The sequence below is a fragment of the Aethalodelphis obliquidens genome, unplaced genomic scaffold (genome assembly GCF_003676395.1).
Source record: "Aethalodelphis obliquidens isolate GAN/ISIS:26980383/991018 unplaced genomic scaffold, ASM367639v1 scaffold40, whole genome shotgun sequence".
Classification (NCBI taxonomy): Eukaryota; Metazoa; Chordata; class Mammalia; order Artiodactyla; family Delphinidae; genus Aethalodelphis; species Aethalodelphis obliquidens.
The window spans coordinates 2,659,634-2,675,346 of record NW_020837984.1 but is presented as its reverse complement, the minus strand read 5'-3'; the positions used below and the strand labels follow the sequence as shown (position 1 = coordinate 2,675,346).

At 38.7% G+C, this 15,713-nt stretch overlaps 1 protein-coding gene and 1 pseudogene across 6 annotated transcripts in view; one reads left to right on the top strand and one right to left on the bottom strand.

The window, feature by feature from the left end:
• The window catches only part of CCDC85A (coiled-coil domain containing 85A), a 204,363-nt gene that overhangs the window by 17,784 nt on the left and 170,866 nt on the right, over positions 1 to 15,713 (bottom strand). For 2 of the 6 annotated variants that reach the window (XM_027131729.1, XM_027131731.1), the window contains exon 4: positions 1,930 to 2,064. The exons of the other annotated variants lie outside the window; for them this stretch is intronic. In XM_027131729.1, coding sequence (XP_026987530.1) covers positions 1,930 to 2,064 — 135 coding nt within the window. The remainder of the gene's footprint in view (positions 1 to 1,929; positions 2,065 to 15,713) is intronic. 6 annotated transcript variants of the gene reach the window in all.
• On the top strand, positions 9,328 to 13,817 carry LOC113633464 (geranylgeranyl transferase type-2 subunit beta pseudogene; annotated as a pseudogene).

Here is a 15,713-nt window from a genome sequence, read left to right as displayed (position 1 = left end):
CACTGTCCTTTCTTCCTGTGTCCTTGAAGGCTATCCTTGCCACCTCACAAGCCAACTGAGGCCATGTTCTTTTCCTAATGCAATCAGGTCAGGTCCTGTCCCCGCCCTCACTAGCCAACAGGGAGAGGAAGCCATGGAATCTGACATTTAGGTGACCTCTCCAGCTTCTGTCTGCCGTTGCAACTAATGATGAAATTAACAGGAGGTGATGAACAGAACATACAATTATTATAGCCCCAACCCCCTCTGGGAAAAAAATGTTTATAATATGTTTTGCTGTATTTGTAATTTGGATCAAATCAGACATAATAGTACCCGAAACAAATAATAGAAAGGAAACTGTTTGAAGTTTAAAGATGGTTAATAATAGGCACACACTCCCCCCACCAAATTTGGGCATCCTCTTCCTTTGTAGAGATCAAATATTTCCAAAGCGAAGGAGTTATAAAGGAAGCTCTTCTTCCCTGAAAAGCCCTGATCCTCTACTAGTCTCTTTCCTGGCTGGTATCACCCTTATGAACTCTTTGGAAAAGGCTTCTGAGGTTATACAGAGTTCACATGAACCCTCTCATTTAGACTCCACCACTGCAGTGCTGTTTCCTCTGACTGGTAATCTAACTTGGCAACAATCCTTCCCCCTCTGGGATACACTCCCTTCCAGTTCTCCCTTTCAAATCCTTTTCTGCCCAGCCCTTCTGTTTCAAAGGTTCCCTTCCCAGACCTGGCAAAATGGTAGGCATGCCAAATTCTAGCTTGCTGTTCCTTGGGCACGGGACCTCTATCTTTCACGGTATTTTGGTTTAAGAGAATTTCTGAAATCAATGATAAGTAGCTTCCCTAAACCAAATCCTCTGGGCAATTAAGCATTGTTTAAACTTAAGGAGAGTCCTGTCTGTTCAGAAAAACATACTTTTTTATTAAAGAAGTTTCATCATCATCATGAAGGCTACAATGGAAACTACCCAGTGGAGAAAAACTTATCATTCAGGGATTAAAGTTCTACTTAAAACCTGTTTTGCGAGCCATGGACTGGTAATCACTAGAAAGGTCAAGGTTTATATTGTATGCAGTTTTTGTGAAGCCGCAAAGGTTACTGAATGCTGGTTAAGTTGTACACTAACAGGTGCTAAAGACTTTTCTAGATTATAACAGAAACAAGCACCTCATTCTATCACATCTTATTTAGTTACTATGAAATAAAAGCTTAGATTTCTATGTGCTTATTAGTAGAATCAGACCAATACCTGGAGTTTTCTCTGGGCTCCATCAATACATATTCTCCATCGAATAATACATTTTTCACTGAAGTATTTTTTAAAATATGCTACTGGGTGAAATACTAGCCCAACAAATAATTTTAAACAGTCCCTTGGAGTTTATTTCAATAAGATTTAGCCTGTTTATTTAAATTGTATCTTGGCTGGCTCAGGAGACAGGGAATTTAAAAAGAAAAAAATCTTACTAAAATGGGAAATGTGACTCCCAGCTTTGGGGTTGCTTATCTTCAGGCTACACATGATCACACAGTGCACGCACCACCTCTTGGGTCAGCAGTCAATTTGAAAGGGCAAGGAATAATTTTCTGGGCTGGTCGTGAGACATCTGATGGTGTCTAACAATTCATTTCCATGGCCACTGACCTTTAAACTCCTTTGCACAAAAGGTGCAGGTACTTTCCTCCTCCTCCAGTGTTTGGGGTTATTCAACTTTCACCCCCAGGTTCAGGGAAAAAAAAAAAAAACACTGAAGGCGACCATTTAGGAGGTGAAATAGACTCTACTCCCGCCTTCCCTCCCTGATTTGGACACACAGTGACTTTCTTTCATGTGTACAGACTTATTCTTTCCCCCCCAGTATGACTTTTCCTCTAGCAGCAGAAGCCATCTGGTTATGCACAGGCACATCAGCAGCTGACTCGTCTTCACTCACCGGGAGAGTGGGCAGGCATCGTCCTATTCCTCGGCACCCTTGCCACCACTGCAAGACCCGCCGGGCTCTGGGCCCCCAGCCTTTCTCCATATTTGAGCTGTTTCTAGTTGGAGGTTGCCTTCTAGTCTGGGTAGCCTTATATTTGGAACAATATAGTACAATCACTCAGAAAAATACTGTTTCCCAAGTCTCAAGAAAGCATATAGAATAAGAAGCTTAATGAAATGAACCACGATGACCACAATGGCAAGCTGTAACATGCATCTCTAACTAGGGAAAAAATTAAAATAAAAACTCACTGAAGTCCTGTGTATGAGAGCTAATGCTGATTTTTTTAAAAGTTTTGGGCAAAGGTATAACTAATTCTCAAGCTATCAAAAAGGGACAGATGATAATGCCAAAATTCCAGAAAAAAAAGAAAAAGGAAGCTATTTATACAACTTAATTTTGTGGGTTTTATTTGTGAGAAACAGAATTAACATAAATCTTACAAGTATTTAAAACTGCAACTTAGAAATTATTTAAATGCAATTGGGAGCACTCTGACCTTATGTTAAGAAACACAAGTTGGGTAGATATATTCAACACTCAGAAAAACTGACATTGCATCAAATTCTCAGCAAAATTTCTGCACACTGGAGAGTATATAATGAACCAAGAGATCGCCATTGCATTAAAGTAACTATTTTAAATGGGACATATACACAATTATCAACATTTCTAATTAATTGGTTAATTCCCAAATTTCTGTACTGGTTGGAACTAAGACATCACAACTGACATAAAAAGAAAATACAAAATTTTTTTTCCCCTGAATTTCAGGTTTTTGCCATGACCAAACTGTGTAATTTTATTAAAATGATCAGAAGCAAAATGAACTAATTTGAACATAATTTCCTTTCCCTGCCAACTTTCACTAAGACCTGTATCTAAGAATGCTATATCCTAAGGAATAAGAAACAATTTTTAAAATATAGAAAATTCGCAAATATAGTTCAAAAATTCCAGTGTCCAAATGTTTAAGTTAATTTTAGGAGATTGAAAATGAGAATATAATTTTTTAGTTCTCATTAATCTATTATCCTAGAAGTATGTGCTTTACTGTGAATAGTACTGGTCTAATTTTGACTTTTCTCTAACTTTTCGAGGCTGAACCATAAAGGAAATGTACCATGGTCTTAAGCGAAGTAAAAAAGGGGAGCAATCTTGACCAGCAGTTGGTAGTCACAAAACTTTTTCCTGAATCTACAAAATCAATACCAGTTACCTATTAAATAAGTAAGTCACACACAATCCTCACATATAACAGAGAAAATTATAGATTTACGCTTGGATCATAATGATCATTTCATCAAAGCAACACTGATTTAAACTTTGCTCTTTTAGTAATCATTTCATATGTCAGTGTCTAATTTATTTCCATCATCAAAAGAGTTATATCCAGGGCTTCCCTGGTGGCGCAGTGGTTGAGAGTCCACCTGCGGATGCAGGGGACATGGGTTCGTGCCCCGGTCTGGGAAGATCCCACATGCCGCGGAACGGCTAGGCCCGTGAGCCATGGCCGCTGAGCCTGCGCGTCCGGAGCCTGTGCTCCACAACGGGAGAGGTCACAACAGTGAGAGGCCCGTGTACCGCAAAAAAAAAAAAAAAAAATAGAGTTATATCCAATAATTTATAATATGGTTGATGGCTTAAAATTCACCTCCCATCCCAATCTGCATAGTTCTATTTCTGAGATGATCATTAACAACTAATGCAGACTTTTTACAAGTGAGTTCTATCTTCTAAATTTGGTTTTCTCCAAGTCTTACACATCTCTCAGATCTCATGTTTTTTTGGATTCAACCAAGTAAAACATAAGAACATCTTTCATTCTTCCTTAGTGTGTAGCAAGATTAAATCCCAACGCCTCTCCACTGTAACAAAGCTTATTATCATAACCATGAATCTAAGGTAACATCTATAACCACTTAGAGGCCTGCTGAAAAGAGCAGTCATTTATTTTCCCACTTTCAGAAAGTTGATACAACATGCAATAGCTACGCCTTTCAGTATCTTGTAACAGGTTCTTTTTAAACATATTAAATATAGATTGTATAGTATTATTAATCCCATAAGAGGGGGTGATATATGGGCCAGTTTTTTATGGAAGAATAAACTACTTGATGATATCATTTTAAAGGAATAGGTCCTCTTTTAGAATCAGGATTATTGGCTTTCTACTCATGTCAGCAATTATCTTGTTTTAATTCAGGTCATGGAAAAATGTGTCTAGACCAGCCATCATTTTTGACCTTCGAGTAAAATATATCTGAATAATACTTATATACCAATGAAGGCTTAGCTCTCTGCTAGCTCTACAATTGTCAATCATGACATTTTTTGAAGACAGTTTCATAAAACATCAGCCTTCAATAACTCAGTGGTTGGAGTTATTTCTGGCAACTTCAGAGCGTAAAGTGGGGAAACCCAGATTCCAGCCATCAATTGGGAGAACAGTTCCCAACAACCTTAAGAAAGTCACTTCCTATTCTCTGAGGAATTCTATTTTGCTTTGTTTTCTGGAGTTTTCCAAAGATCCAGACTCATTAAAAAAAAAAAAAAAAGCATGTGTGAATGACCCTACTACTCCCATAGAAATCTGTGTACTCATCAACTACTTTATATACAGTTACTTAGAGTAATCTGCAGATTATCTAGTACTCTGCAAATTATTTTACTTTGCTATATAGCAAAGTAATGCTCTGCATCAAGACTGTGTGGGAGGTGACTTACAGATCACTTACTGTGTGCTAAGTACTCATTATAGAAATCACAAATTCTAATACTCTAAGCAAACACCATAGATAAGGAAATAAAAGCACACCTCAACATAACATAGGCCATATATGATAAGCCCACAGCTAACATCATACCCAGGGGTTGAAAGCTAAAAGCACTTCCCCTAAGCCGACAAGGATGTCCTCTCTTGCCAGTTTTATTCAACATGGTGTTGGAAGTCCTAGTCATAGCAATCAGACAAGAAATAAAGGAATACAAGTTGGAAAGGAAGAAGTAAAAGTGTCAGTGTTTGCAGATGACATGATACATACAGAGAAAATCTTAAACACGCCACCAAAAAACTACTAAAGCTCATCAGTAAATTCAGGAGAGTTGCAGGATACAAGATTAATATATAGAAATCTGTTGCTTTTCTATACACTGATAATGAACTATCAGAAAGAGAAAGCAAGAAAACAATCCCATTTAAAATTGCATCAAAAAGAATAAAATACCCAGGAATAAACTTAACCAAGGAGGTGAAAGACCTATACTCTGTAAAGTATAAAACTCTGATGAAGGAAATTGAAGGTGATACAAATAAATGGAGAGATATCCTGTGTTCATGGACTGGAAAAAATAATACTGTTAAAATGTCCACGCTACCCAAAGCAATCTACAGTCAATGCAGTCCCTATCAAAATACCTGTGACATTTTTCACAGAACTAGAGCAAATAACCCTAAAATTTATATGGAATCACAAATGACCCCGAATAGCCAAAGCAATCTTGACAAAAAAGAACAAAGCTGGAGGTATCATGCTCCTTGAATTCAGACTATACTACAAAGCCACGATAATCAAAACAGTATGGTACTGGCACAAAAACAGACACATAGATCAATGGAACAGAACAGAGAGCCCAGAAGTAAATCCACGCACTTACGGTCAATCAAGCTATGACAAAGGAGTTAACAATACACAATGGGAAAAAGACAGTCTCTTCAATAAGTGGTGCTGGGAAAACTGAACAGCTACATGTGAAATAATCAAATTAGAACATTCCTTCACACCATATACAAAAATAAACTCAAAATGGATTGAAAGCCTAAATGTAAGACCAAAAACCATGAAACTAGATGAAAACATAGGCAGAACACTCTTTGACATGAATTGTAGCAATATTTTTTTGGATCTGTCTCCTAAGGCAAAGGAAACAAAAGCAAACAAACAAACGTGACCTAATAAACTTAAAAGCTTTTACACAACAAAGGAAACCATTGACGAAAATGAAAAGACAACGTACTTAATGGGAAAAAATACTTGCAAATGATATGACCAATAAGGGGTTAATATTCAAAATATATAAAACAGCTCATAAAACTCAATATAAAAAAAAAACCTGATTAAAAAATAGAACACCTGAATAGATATTTTTCCAAAGAAGACATACTGATGGCTAACAAGCACATGAAAAGATGCTCAACACCACTAATCATCAGAGAAATGCAAATCAAAACCACAAAGAGGTCAACCCCCTCACACCTGTTAGAATGGCTATCATCAAAAAGACCACAAATAACAAACGTTGGCAAGAATGCGGAGAAAAGGGAACCACTGTGCACTGTTGGTGGGAATGTAAATTGATGCAGCCACTATGGACAATGGTATGGAGGTTCTTCAAAAAACTAAAAACCGAACTACCATATGATCCAGGAATTCTACTACTGAGTATATATCTGAAGAAAACAAAAACAAATTCAGACGGATACGCACACCCCAGTGTTCACAGCAGCATTATTTACAATAGCCAAGATACAGAAGCAACCTAAGTGTCAATTGATAGATGAATGGATAAAAAAGATGTGGTGTCTATACACACACACACACACACACACACACACAATGTAATACCACTCAGCCATAAAAAAGAATTAAATTTTTACATTTGCAACAACCTGGATGGGCTGGAGGGTATTATGCTTAGTGAAATAAGTCAGAAAGAGAAAGAAAAATACTGTATGTTACCATTTATATGAGAAATCTAAAAAATAAAGGAATGAATATAACAAAACAAACAGATTCATGCATCTAGAGAACCAACTAGCGGTTACCAGTGAGAAGAGGGAAGTGGGAAGGGGCAAGACAGGGGTAGGGAGTTAAGAGGTACAAAGTACTAGGTATAAAATAAATAAGCTAAAAGAATATATTGTACAGCACAGGGAATATAGTCAATAATTTATAATAACTTTAAGTGGAGTATAATATATAAAAGTTTTGAATCACTATGTGCTACACCTGAAACTAATATTGTAAATCAACTAAACTTCAATTTAAAAAAACCAAAAAATTTAAAAAAAATTTTAGTATTAGAATTATTATATAATGTAAACATGAAATGAAATGAAATAAATCATGAATTCTAGTACTATAAGCAAACACCCTAGATGAGGAAACAAAAGCATCCCTTCAAATCACTGACGAAGATAAAACATATTGGTACTACTATTCCTCTTTAATGACATGATATCTGGAATATCTTTTTCCATGAAAATTGAGATTTGGAATACTTTCTAGTATTGTCCTTAAAATAACTGGCCTCTCCTTCAAAATTAAGGAAAAAATATGAAGCCATTCAAATTTTTAAAAGATCATCTAAACGAAAAGAGAATACTTATATTACTTATGGTCTCACTGAGGAAAATTCACAATGTGAGTTTTAAGAGAACTAGCAAGATGAAGCTATTGTGATTATTTTCTTGCTACTTTATGGATATATTTTATTTATTACTCTTAGTAAAATTATTTTAATTGACACTCTGGAAGCTTCCATTCTTTTGCCTTATAGAAATACATTTTAAAAACATCTTTAACAAGAATAAAAGAATACTATGTTTTTATATTTTATTATATAAAATACGGGCTTCCCACTTAGATATAAATCAGATGTAATGCATTTGTAACAAACATTAGAGCTCAGCCCCTCATCTATTATAGGAAGTCAACTATGAAAGCCTGAAGATTGATCGACTAAAGTGGCTTCCTGTTAGTTAAAGATGTTTAATATTTTATAAGTCCAGAAGCTAGGTCAAACTATCAAACAGTGCATCATACCTCATGAGAATGCATACCTAGTTTTGGAGGGAGGATGAATCCTCTCTTTCCCTGTTATATGGCAAGAGCAGGTGCTTTGCTTAATCTCATCAGGAAAAAAATATTTTGTTCAGTTTGATCAGTCTTCATTCTGAAATGTTGCAATACTGCACCAGCACACAAATAAATGCTCAGATCAGAAGAGATTTTAAAGGTCACCTTGACAAATCTTTTCCAAAAGATTCCTGTCAATGGGCTTAGAAATGCTAAGAGACCCTCTGCTTTGCTCTAATAGATAATAGTTGACTGTATTCAGGGAAAAGTACTTTTTTATTTAAATTAACTAAAGAATCTATTCAATACTAATTTAAAATATTAGATGACTTACAGATACTCGTTTATTCACTTAACAAAGTATTTACTAAGCACGTACCAAAGATAATATTCCGTATAATGCCAAGTAGGTCTCTATTCCAATAAATTTTTGTTGAAAGCACAGTGAGTTCAGATCATTGACTATAGGGTCACAATCAGGCCTAGGTTCAGATTCTTTTTTTTTGATGTGGACCATTTTTAAAGTCTTTATTGAATTTGTTACAGTATTGCTTCTGTTTTATGTTTTGGCTTTTTGGTCGCAGCATGTGGGATCTTAGCTCCCTGATGAGGGATGGAGCCAGCACTCCACTTCACAGGAAGGCAAAGTCTTAACCACTGGACTGCCAGGGAAGTCCCTAGGTTCAGATTCTTGATCTGACACTTAGCCCCTGCATGACCTCTCTGTGTCTCAGTGTCCTCGTCTATAAGATGTGTATAAATAATGGTACAATGGTACCTCAGTCTATGGGTTTGGTTACTTACATGAAAAGAGCTTTTCCAGCAGTACCTGGCCCACATTAAGTGCTAAGTATTTGCTGTCATTACCACGAATGTTTTTGCTTTGCCTGTCAACACATTTATAACTTGTTTGCCGATCTACTTTCATGTGTTTATGATTTAGAGCAGTTCTCAACCTGAAGTGATTTGGCCCCCAGCAAGGGTATTTGACAAAAATGCCTTGCAGACATATTTAGTGGTCAAAACTGGGCAGTTTCTATGGGAATCTAGTTGGTAGAGGACAAGGATGGTTCTGAATGTCTGACAACGTACAGGATAGCCCCCTACAATTTTCCAGCCCCAAACATCAATAGTGCTCAAGTTGAGAAATCCTGAGTTGGAGAAAGAAGTGTGCTGGGAAACTGCAAGACAAAATTTCTGGTGATAGCTCCATAGCAGATTTTGCATATGAAAGCAAGTCGCCCACAAGATTTGGAGCTTGTGATGATTTTAAAGGAAACTCTCTGGGCTTCAGCCCTCAAGTGGTCTAAGTATAAAGACATCTTTATTTCCACCCCCAAAAAGGAAATTACTCTTTCTAACAAAAGGAATAGAATTAAAAATACCTGCTATATCCTACTGCAGCAGCAGATAGCAGAAACAGAATACTGAATGGGCAGGCTCAGGGCAGCACTCCAAAGAACAAAGAGCTCTCAGAGTGGAGAGAGAGAGCATGCTGCAGCGCCATGAAAATGGAGACAGCAATCCCACAGAGAATAGAACTGGCAGAAGATGCTTTGTGGACATGATGGAAGAAAATGAAATTTCCTTAGCAATACAACAGGTAAAGATCCTGCACTTAACTTTAAGTAGTCACACTAGGAAAGAATTAAATTGCTATCAAATAGAAATGAGGGCCCTGACATGGGAAACAACATCCCAGTGCAGGTGAGAGCATCCTGGGATACGCAGAGGGGAATCAGAGTGAGAGAACACTGGACCAGGACAGGGACCACTCTCTCCTTCACGTAGCTAAGGGCTGTGGTCTGTTTACATACGTCTCCTCAGTAGGAAGAAGACTCCTTGAGGGTGTGTCTTAGTAATAACAGCTCTCAATTACTAAGCCCCTACTACACGTTAGGTCTCTCCTAAGTGCTGTCAGTTAAAAGATTATCAAGACTAGAGCTCCTATGAGCTCCTACTATTTATCTATTAAGACATGAACTGTTGGTCTGGCGCTTGTTCTCAATAATTTATACTCCGTAGTGATTTTTTTCTTTTTGGTTGGGGACCCTGAAGGTCTTCTTCTGTTCCATGTACTCACTACTTAGGCTCCTGGGCTGCAAGGAGATCCTGTAGATCCTGGGGAGGATCAGGACAGTTCAGAATGGTCCAGGGGCTTGGGGAGGTTAGAATAGAAGCGTGTTCATATTAATAACTGATGCAGGAGAACTGGTACACACCAGCTAAACATCACCTCTGGGCCCTTTTGACTTTGTCCACTCCAGACCCAGAACTGTGGCCACAAGACTGACTTAAAGCCTGCAGCTATAATAACCCAAAGATTTTGAGACTTGAGATTTGATAAAGTTGCCTAAAGAATTTGTTGAGAATTGCTAACAACTCACTTTGGAATACTGTGTGAGTCACGGTATTGATACAAACGAAATACAGTAGGGTTCCAGCTAAATACAGTTACCAAGAGAATAGTCTATTTCCTGTTCTTTCTTCTCTTTGGGTTTGGGGTTCCAGTGATACTTTTCTGGATCCCATGCTTTTCTTGTCCCACACTGGTGTGACCCAGGATGTCATTATCTTGATTCTGGTTCCTTATTCATTCATATTCTTTCTCTTAATCTGGAATAGGTATTGAAAAAGCCTGCTTCCATCCTGGCTCTGATGAGCAAATCATGACCATGTGGACTCTACTTTCATGGTTTGACAGAGGGTGTAATTACCCTGACCACTCACTGTAAGGTGAGCTGATAAGACTCTTGTTCATAGCCCCATCCTGTTTTACAGTAATAGTTCATGTATCTTGGAGCTCCCTGAGGTCACCACACTTGACTTTTATTATCTCTGTAATCACAATGACTAGCACCCTATCTACATGTAGTAGTTGCTCAATAAACTTAATATATTAATGGATAATCAAAATCCATGTGTGAGACTGTGGCTTTTCCTCTGTCGTCTCAGAAATAGTTGTGTAAATGCTTTACTTGTGTGCCTGTGTACTTGGTAATTAGTAGGTACTCAGCTATTTGTTAAGTAACTAAAGCACACTTCTAGAGTGCTAAAATGGCCTGAAGTAAGTGAAACTGACGTTACTATGATGGTCCATATAGACTTTTTTGGCAAGTCTACAGAATTTAAACAGACTAAATTCCCACTATTTTTCCTTCTCATTAGCCAGTTATTATTTGAGCAAAATAAATTTATTCTGAAAATCTGGAATCACTCCCATCTATTTCTAAAGCTGCAGTGAAGTTCAAATACGTTAAAAAAAAAACAAAACAGAAAAACCAAAGAAACAGTAACTGAAAAGATCACTAGGAACGGTTAGCAGACCAAAAGTAGAAATAAGGTCTTATTACTGAGGCATCCAGAGTATATGCTGATTTCCATCAAAATCATGTAATTTCCATACAAAATGATTATATAATCATTATGTAATTACAAAATCATTATGTAATGTGAATATTAAAAAAGTTATCATCAAGAGAAATATTATTCTCAACTTAATTACGTGTAGGCCAATCAATCTATAAGTATCCAGGCGTTCCCAGCTAAGGAAGCCAGAAGGTAGTATTTATTCATTCACTCCTCATTTATTATGCCAAATAATGGCTAAGATTGAGGTCTGTGAGTCGCAGTTGAGGCTGTGAGGAACTTCAATTCAGAGAACCTGAAATATTAAACAGTTGTCACAGTCAGGGAAACAGAAGTTGTTCAGAACGATGTGAGCCTAGGACACGAGGGACAGAGTACCAAGAACTGAGGCTGACGTGAAAGGCAGGAGGTCAGATGATGGAGAACCTTCTATACCATATGAAGGATTTGAAATTTATTCTATGCTGAGGGATGAGCTACGTGACAAGACCTGATTTGGTTTGATAGATTGCTCTAGGAATAATGTGGAGAATGATCTGGGTGGGACAAGACTAGGTAGGATAAAGTCTAATTAGGAGATTAACAAAGAAGTTCAAGTAAAAAATGATTACCCATCACCTACACTGGACAATAGCAGAAGGAATAAAAAGGATATTGATGGATTACAGGGCAGGACCTTTTGAGCCTTAATATTTATTTCAGTGGAGGCAGGGAGGCTGAAAGAGGACTCTGGGATGGGTACCAGCTAAATGGTCATGCCATTAACCAGGATAGGAAATGCCAGGGGAAGTAATATATCTCATTCATCAGATTTTAGAATGAAGATCAAAGAGGGAATTAACAATATTAAACACAAAAGCATCTTTCTCACAAATACCCCCAACAAATGGTTTTCTTCTGACATGTAAAATAGGAGTTTGCAAAATAATTAAATTGTAAATGACTTTAACTTCATGCCATAATGAAAATATGTTCTCGGAAAAGAAAGTAATTCTGAAATATCTATCACTCCAGGTGAAACTTGAAGATATTTAAATACAGTTTCCAGAAAAAAATAAAATAAATGAAAGTAATTACGGAGGTTAGCAGGATGCCTTTTTACAAGAATGAGAGAGGGCAAACCCCAGGAAGAAAAGAATTAATATCTTGAAAGGGCCAAAACAGCCAAAACCCTGTATCTCTGTAGCCAGAGCAATAACAGACAAAGAATAACCATGAAGGCCTGGTAAAAAAAAAAAAAAAAATAGCTGTTAAACAATAGGTAGGAAATGTGGACAATTAGATTTACGTGCATTCTGCTTGTAAGTAAAGAGTTTACGTGCTTAATTCTTGTCTTTTATTAACCATACACCTCCCTGTGAGAAAGACTGAAATTTCTAGAAAAAAAGAAAGATCATACATCTAAATGAGTTTCCAATCAGGTTGACATTAAATAGTAAAAGTTTGTGGCATTCTTGCTGAGACAAATATATCTGAATACTTTTAGGTCTTGAGCTTATAAAAAAATGGGGCAGGAGAGGGGCATGAGAAGGGGTGAGAGTCAGGGCATAGAAACGAAATGCCAGTGTAGATGCAAAAGCAAAAAAGTAATTCTAGCTCTTTTCGCTTTCAGACACGGGCACGCTGCAGAAGGATGTTATTATCAAGTCAGATGCACCTGACACCCTATTACTGGAGAAGCATGCAGATTATATAGCATCCTATGGCTCAAAGAAAGATGATTACATTCTTACTCTCTCTGATAGTATTAATGTTATTGACGTAAATAAAGTTGTGGAGTATGTTCAGAGTCTACAGAAAGAAGATGGTTCTTTCGCTGGAGATATTTGGGGTCCCACTAAGCAGCTGGTCTAACTGGAGTTAATGGTCTGCTGGAAGTTCCAGCACGCACTGTGCTAGTTATATCAGCATACAGGAGCACTAGAACAGAGGGGGCCAGTCTAAAGGATAAGGGCTGAATACAGTGCAGGCCGGAGAGACCAGCGGCTTTGTGGGGTGTGAAAATCTACTTTTATATAATAGGGAGAAATCGATACAAGATTCTCTTTTTGTGCTGGTGGCAGTTTGGCTCTACTGGGGAAGCTGGATGCTATTAATGTGGAAAAGGCAATCGAATTTGTTTTATCATGTAGGAACTTTGATGGTGGGTTTGGTTGCAGGCCAGGATCTGAATCCCATGCTGGGCAGATCTATTGTTGCACAGAATTCCTGGCTATTACTAGTCAGTTGCATCGAGTAAATTCTGATTTACTTGGCTGGTGGCTTTGTGAACGCCAGCCTGCATCAGGTGGACGCAATGGAAGGCCACAGAAGGTACCAGATGTATGCTATTCTTGGTGGGTGTTGGCTTCCTTAAAGATAACTGGAAGGCTTCACTGGATTGACAGAGAGAAACTGCGCAGTTTCACCTTCGCATGTCAAGATGAAGAAACGGGAGGATTTGCGGACAGGCCAGGAGATATGGTAGATCCTTTTCATACTGTATTTGGAATTGCTGGATTGTCACTTTTGGGAGAAGAACAGATTAAACCTGTTAGTTTTACTGTTTTAACATTTCAGTATTTGAAGTGCTTAACACACTTAATGACTGCCATTTTAATATTTTGTATATGAACTGTGTTGATTTTAATAAATTATATAATTATACATTAAAAAAAGTAATTCTAATTAACATTGCATTTGGCTTACAGAGCAGAGCTGAGTAATGATAGTGTTAAATACCTCAGCACTTCAGAGCCCAGTGGAAGACATGTAGCTAGAGCCCCAGGGACTAAACAGCTATTTAGGACAAATCCTTGCTGAGGTTACTGAGAAATATTACACTGTGAGGTGGTGTTCCCTGGCCTGGCTTTGGCAAAAGGAAGGGTCTACGGTATCTCCAAGGGTCTTCCAGTCCCCGAAGCTCCCACACAAAGTGGGGAGGTCAAGATATGACAGAGGTCAACAGAGAGGCAGGAAGAGTCAGCTTCATCCAAAGGCAGCTACCACCCTAGGACATGCGTTCATAACACAAATAACAACGGCTGCCTGTCAGACTGCAGTTCACCCGTGCCATTTTGCGGAAAGCTCTACCTCAGAGCAGTTCACAATGATCTGACTGTTAAAGATTTACAAAAGCAAGAGTGGTCCGAATGAATCTAGGCCCCATAATCTCTGCACACACGGTAGTAATAAAATCACCAGCAGGGAGAAATGAGACCTCCCGTTAGTGACACCACCATTAAAGCACAAAAGGAGACATCATGGGGACATGAGCTCATTTTCACAAACGGCTCTTACTAGGGGAGGAAGAAAATAAGTGATTTAAAAATATGTTTATTTGTGCACTACTTCCTAACCTAAATAATTTAGGATGCATTGCATGCCTCTCTCATTCCCTACCTTTAAATCTTGCAAGTGTCCCAGGGCACAGTCCACAAACCACTTTTTTTTTCTCAACACTCATTCACAAAAATTTGTAATTCAGTCCCATAGCCATGTATTCTTTCAATTTTTTATATCCAGCCCTGCCCCTTCCCCTGAGTCCCATATGTATACATCTAACTCTGCATCTGACATCTCCTCGTCGATGTCCAACATCTCAACTCTACCACGCCCCCAAAGAACTTGATTCCCCTGCACCCCTTAACCTGTTCCCCCCAATCTTCCCCATCTCAGTAAAAAGCACCACCAATCGTACGGTTGCTTAGATCAAAATCCAAGGATCATCCTTGATTCCTCCCTGGGCTGCCATGCACTGCACAGTCTCTGTAAACAGTTCTTCCTGGGGTTGTCGGTACCCAACCGGTGAAGCCATATGCGGTCTCTTTCCCTTATATTCCACATCTAATCTGTCATAAAGCCCTCCCAGCTCTACTCCAATATATAGCGTTGTGAATCCGTATCTCCTCACCATTTCCACCCCTAGTTCAAGCTACCATCAGCCCTCTCAGTCTCCCAAAGTAGCTCCCTAGTGGGTGTCCTTATGTCCCCTCCCCCTGCCTCTACTATTTTTTTTTTTTTTTTTTTTTTTTTTTTGCGGTACGCGGGCCTCTCTCTGTTGTGGCCTCTCCCGTTGCGGAGCACAGGCTCCGGACGCGCAGGCTCAGCGGCCATGGCTCACGGGCCCAGCCGCTCCGCGGCATGTGGGATCTTCCCGGACCAGGGCACGAACCCGCGTCCCCTGCATCGGCAGGCGGACTCTCAACCACTGCGCCACCAGGGAAGCCCCCTGCCTCTACTATCTTTAGTCTGGTTTCAACCCAATATTCGCAGAGACCTTTGGGAAATGTAAATAGATACTATCATACCCTCACCCAATTCCTCCAATGGCTTTCCGTCAACTCAGACCCCAAGTCCACACGCTCGACCTTGGTCAACAAAGCCCACAGAGTCTGTGTCCTGCCCGTCTCTGACTTCACATCCTGTTACTCTCTGTCTCACTCATTCTGTTCCAGCCACTCTAGCCTTCTAGCTCCTGTTTCCTCAAACACACCTATCTCACTCCTACCTAAGGCTTTTGTCTTTGCC